The 6,000-nt window shown below is 38.0% G+C and overlaps 1 protein-coding gene across 2 annotated transcripts in view; it reads right to left on the reverse strand.

The window, feature by feature from the left end:
• The window catches only part of LOC132115426 (2-oxoglutarate dehydrogenase complex component E1-like), a 33,090-nt gene extending 27,090 nt beyond the window's left edge, over nucleotides 1–6,000 (reverse strand). The window contains exons 1-2 of one of the 2 annotated variants that reach the window (XM_059523899.1): nucleotides 5,884–6,000; nucleotides 3,971–4,374 (exon numbers count right to left, since the gene is read on the reverse strand). In XM_059523899.1, coding sequence (XP_059379882.1) covers nucleotides 3,971–4,195 — 225 coding nt within the window. In that variant the 5' untranslated portion in view covers nucleotides 4,196–4,374; nucleotides 5,884–6,000. The remainder of the gene's footprint in view (nucleotides 1–3,970; nucleotides 4,375–5,883) is intronic. The other variant, XM_059523898.1, reaches the window with a different exon arrangement.

The following is a 6,000-nucleotide window of genomic DNA, read 5'->3' on the forward strand; positions in this document are numbered from 1 at the left end:
GAGAATCGTGCTATTAAGCGATTTAGAAATCGCGCATGCTCAAATCTTAATTTTATGACGGTTTGGATTAACTGCACAGCCCTAGATTGTTCCACAGTGTCATTAAATTAAATGGTTAAATTATAATTGAATTTTTCTTACAAACATGCATCGATTCGCTACAGGAGGCTTTTATCCAACCCCCGGCACTGTGTGAGACTTTTTATTAATGGATTGGCGCTTTTTATTTAACTTCTTTTGGACTGAAGCACTGCAACACCAACTAAGTGCCATTAAACACCTTGAAAGCGCCAAGACAATTTTTAGTGTAACTACGACTGGATTCGTGAAAGAAGAAAGTCATATACACCTATGATGACTTGAAGGGGAGTAATTTATGGGCTAATTTTCATTTTTGGGTGACCTAAGCCTTTAAGCTCAGGGACAACTCATCCAGCAGCATTTGTGCTACAGAGAAAAATGGATGTTACAGACTTTAAATCATGTTGCTATCTGAGAAAACTAGAATCAGCTGAATTAACACAATACAATATTTCAAGGCATTTTTTAATAATTAAACCGATCCTCGCAATTAGGATAGAGACCGTTAATGCTACTTTGTGTTTTAAATGCTTCACCAATGTGAAGTTAAATAAGATGTTCAGGGATTGTGGTACTGAAGATTGATCATAAATGAGCTGGAGCTTTACAGTGCAGTAACATTCATATAAACACTGGTCTCTTTCAAAGCATGTGTGTACATTTACACATAATACTGATAATGTTCAATAATGATGGTGTTGGAGCCTTTTGAAAGGTATATAAAATGGATGTCAGTGATATTCGATACAGATTATTATGAACAAGGAATTTCAAATCTTCATTTCTTTCAAGTTTAAAGGCAGAATTTTGCTCCTAAGTGAAAGTTGTAGAATCCACATTGTTAACTGTGTTTTTAAACTACTCTTTTTGGTCAGAACATGACAAACACTTGACATTTTGCCTTAAAATAAATGCATTTATAGAAAATTAATTTCTTTGCTTCTGCATGATCTAATGAGTGATATTGTTTCAAATAATGAATCAGGTTTGTGTTGCCTGTCTTTGACGCGTATCTTCAACACAGTTTGCAGTACAGACTGTGATATTACATTTTATTTATTTATTTTTGGTCTCTTAGACATGTATGTTAAATAAACCAGTTTGATTTCCATTTGTCAGGTATCAATTTCAGGAATTAATAGATCTGGACAATTATTGGACAAGACGGCTTTTAATAAAACTTGGCTAGATCAAGGATGTAGTCCTGGCGGGCCACTGTCCTGCAGAGATTAGCTCCAACCCTGATAAAGCTCACCTGCCTGCAGTCTTCTAGTAATCCTGAAGACTTTGATTAGCTGATTCTGGTGTGTTTGATTAGGTTTGGAGCTAATTTCTGTAGGACAATAGCCTTCTATGACTGACTTTGCCCATCCCTGGGACTAGGATCAGTAATCCTCAAATCTGGCTTGCGAGATCCACTTTCCTGCAGGGTTTAGTTCTAACTCTAAGCAAACACACCTGAGTTTGCTAATCAGTGTCTTCAGGATCATTAGAAAAAACACAGGTAGGTTTGTTTGATTAGGGTTGGAGCTAAAAGTTGATCTCACGAGCCAGATTAGCAGATCACTGGACTAGATGATTTAGTGAGAACTTGAAAAAATGGCTGTGGTTTTACCTTTTGCCCAAAAAGTCGGGTACCTTCAACACCCATATAACAACAAAAAAAAACTTCAGACCCTGAGTGAATGCCTGATTCTAGATGGGTCAAGAGACCTGGTCATCATATTTGGAAGCTTAAGTATATCTTGCCACCAATGGTGTCTCTACGTTCAATTTAACTCACAATGGTTTTGAGAAATGCAGCCCTGGTCCAGTTGACTTAGGCTGTGTTTACACTGCAAATCTTAATGCACAGATCAGATTTTTTGACTATATCCGATTTTTGGCCTGCCTGTTTACATTCACTTTTGATGTGACTGGTATCCGATATCTGAGTTCACATTAATTGTGATTTAACATTTACATCATGTTGACAACTTTGTGTCTGTTGCACTTGAAATTGAATTGTAACTAGAGGATTAATAAATAAAAAGTTACTTGGCTCATGCTGTAGTTACATTTTCAAGTTGACTAGTTGAAAATCAAGAATCGTTTTGTTTAGATATTTGTATTTGAAAACTTCCCAAAATACTGAGGAAGATACTGATTTTTAGCAATGCATGACTTTATGAATTTAAGTGAATAATGACTCACTGCTCTGATTTTTCACCTTTCTAGAGCCTTACTTTGTGGAGGGGCAAATTAAGACTTTATCTATAAAAAAAATATTTAGCTCAATGCAATAACATTGTATAAATAATAACAACCACCACTTATTTTCATAATGTTGTCCAATGAGTGTTAAATGGTGAGACTTTTTTTTGTAATCAGGCTCTCAAAGTATAGAAAAATTTGGATTTAGATATATATAAAGAATTATCGGTATCGGCCAAAACGTTCATATTGGTGCATCCCTAGGACGTTGTACTTACATTTGAACTGTGAAGGTATTATAACTAAAGGTCACAAAGACACCATGTGTCACCGTGTCCTGGAGCAGTCACACTCTCATGACTGCTCTAAAAATACTACAGGGATTCCAGTAATGTGATCTTACACATACTGCAGACAGACCGAAGTTTAGTGTATATTTGTATTGGGATAGTTCTTTAAATTATGACAAAAAGCCCAAGATTTTTTGTTAGGGACTGACAAGGGAGTAGAGTTATTAGAAGTGTTTAAATTAATCGTTGCATTGATGCATCATGATAAGAATGTGCACGATGCAGTAACAGACCATAATCGATTATAGCCTACTGACATCATACGCACTTGTAACAATTATTAAAAATGCACCCACCATTTTTAAATCCAAGATCTGGGCATATTTTGGAAAAACCAAGCTTAGTGCTGGGGGAAAAATGCTCTGAATCGATACTGACAGTGTGTGCACTAGAAACAATCGCTGTGGGCTTCATTGCACAGGATATGCTCTGTGAGACACGTGCACATTGCTTGACCGTGTGCGCTTCCACCTCCCGTAATTTCAGTGTTTTCATTTAGATGTGCTGGTATTGATGCCGTTTGGAATGCAGTACGTATTAGATGCATGAAACTCATGTACTGATAGACTTTCATGAATGCTTTCGGTTTCCTTGTCCTGAAGCTTGATCGCAACTGTGTTTAAATACACTTGAATCTCTGAATAATTTTATGTAGACCTGTCACGATAACAACTTTTTGTTGTGCAATATATTGCCCCAGAAATCATTTCTATAAACGATATTATTGCAATTTTAAGAACATTTCATGCCACTGAATATTATGATTATAGATTATATACCAGCATAATAATGCAAGGCAGGTTACACACTTTCAAATGACAACAAACTTTTAATTCTTACTTTGTGTATTGAGTGTGTATTTAGATCATGGAAATTTAATGAGAACGTGCAAAAGACACAGACGCAAGTGGAATGCAAAAACATGGTAACGTTAATTTTTTTGTAAATATAATGGGCAATATATTGCATGATCAAAAATGATTGCGGTCAGTTACACATATTATGCGATAAAGCAATATATTGATTGCAACAGGCCTACTTTTATGCAACTAAATTGACGTAAACACAGACAGTTATGTTTTCAGAACAGGACAAAACATCTGATATGAAGAAACAGATCTGTGCATTAGTGTGAGTGCAGCCACTGTCTATGATCTCATCAGTAATAATCAAACAGCAATTATGCTGAGGAAAAAGAAAAAAACCCATAACGATGATTGTCTGTAAACAACGACATGTATATGGAAGATGGAAATAGCTGGAAGGTTTCAGCCATTGGCACCACAGAAGAGAGGTCTCTTAATTCCTTCTTCCCATAATCCACCTGCACATCCTCTGCTTCTTACCTTGTGCACACTCTTGGGATTCTCCAACCATGCATAGTACATCTCCTCGACATAGTTAGAGCTTGTTCCATTCAGAAACGGCTCTGCGGCCACCGGTGCCGTGTAGCACCTGAATGGCTGAAACGTCCTAGGGGTGGCAGCTGGCCTCTGCTGTGACAGATTTTTAGCAGTCTGTGAGGCCGTGATCGGCCGGAGTCGTGCCACACAAGTCCTTAAGCGGTGCATCGCAGTCTTTTGAACAAGCACCACCCACACTCAATAGTTCCTGGATGTCCCCAGTGCCACAACAGAAAAGAGAAGTGTAACCTCCTTCTTCTTCTTCAGCTCAAACGGAAAAGGAGTTTCAATTTGCTGGAGAAGAATAGATAGTCCTTGACCGTTTAATCCTATCTGCAGTTTGTACTCTGAAAAAAGGAACAGACAAGTCAGAGGTGCTTTGAAATAAATTTTATCTCAACATTTAAGAGACAAATAGATTAGATGGATAGGAGGACACGGTTCATTCTCTGGGTATCACAGATTTTTAGTGCAAAATCAACACAAACAGATATAATCAGGTACAACAGTGAGCTGGAATCTTAAATCATCAAAATGAAACATCTTCATACGGCTCAGAATGTAATCTCATTTCATATCGTTGCATTCGTTTATGCAGTTTTGTGCTTTACGTGACATAATGGCTGCTTCCAGAGAACAGACAAAGGTCAAAGAGCTAGTCAAGCTCCCGATAAAGACCATGAGCTCCAAAGGATTCATATTGTTGAGGAAAAGAACCAAATACCTTGTAAACTGTAAAAAGCTTGGTGGTTCTTAAATATACAAAGTAACTGTGGAATACAAATTGTGTCAGAATGGTTTTGGCTGGACTGACTGACATCGAGTCACACAGAAATGATAACTATACAAAGTGTTTGCTGAATGATGAAAGAAACTATGAGTGAACTTTGAATTTATTTTTCCTCCAATTGATATGATCCACTTTCCCGATCTACAACAGCATAATTCAGATAACAAGTGATGTAATGCGGTCACGATGACTTTTGATTCTTGTACATTTGCAACAAGAGAGGTTCAGTATTACATCAATACTAATGCACATGAAGGAATGAGTTTAATTTGAAATCACCCTAATACATACAACAGACTATACAACACAGAGTTAAAAGCATCCTTTATCACATGTCTGATATGTAGCCTAATTTATAACATTTATCACCAGGAGCGTAGAAAACTCCTGTGAATAACATTGATAACATTTAAAGCATATTACACTACATACCCTAAATGAAATAAACATTGACCCTTCTCTCCCTCCACACGCCTGTGTTTTGACCTTGCGTCCACGTTCCACTCCCTCCACCCACAGGACCCGCCCACCGCAGAGATTCAGAGCGCTGATTGGCTGGAGACCCCTAACCCCGCCCGCCGGACATGCCGAGTGGAAAGCTAACGAAGACTCGGAATGTCAATCATAATGTCCTTTCCCTAAACATGGGTCTTATAGAAATATAAGCAGCCCACGCTAACCGCCGAATACTTAACGTAAATCTTATTAATTTTAATGGACGTATCAGTTTCATTAATAAAGACACAATACCTAACGGCTTCTTTTTGTGAACCGCGACAACTTGAGCTAGCAACAATGAGCTAATTTAAGGTCGGTTCAGGCATGTCAGGACAGTTTACTGTTCTTTAACCAATGGGCTGACACTTAACATAAACACCTACTTGTCATAAGATATCAGGTAACTTTGTGTCACACCAAACAAGAACAAGCTGCTATGCTAATTTGAAGTATTTTTAAGTACGAAATGAGTCTCGTCGTTGGGTAATTTACCGACATTGTAATCAAACATGCATTTAACGTCGGTCGGAAGTGTGTACACAATGCAAGAAGAAGGAGGAACACTTACTTGTGCCGGCTGCCTTTGTGAACTGGTTGTGCACCGGAGTCCGCTGAGTGACAGAAAAGAACCAGACTTCCGTCACGAAGAACGTAAGCCGCCTCCGACGTCACTGCTAGATTTCGC

This window comes from Carassius carassius, chromosome 34, assembly GCF_963082965.1.
Source record: "Carassius carassius chromosome 34, fCarCar2.1, whole genome shotgun sequence".
Lineage (NCBI taxonomy): Eukaryota > Metazoa > Chordata > Actinopteri > Cypriniformes > Cyprinidae > Carassius > Carassius carassius.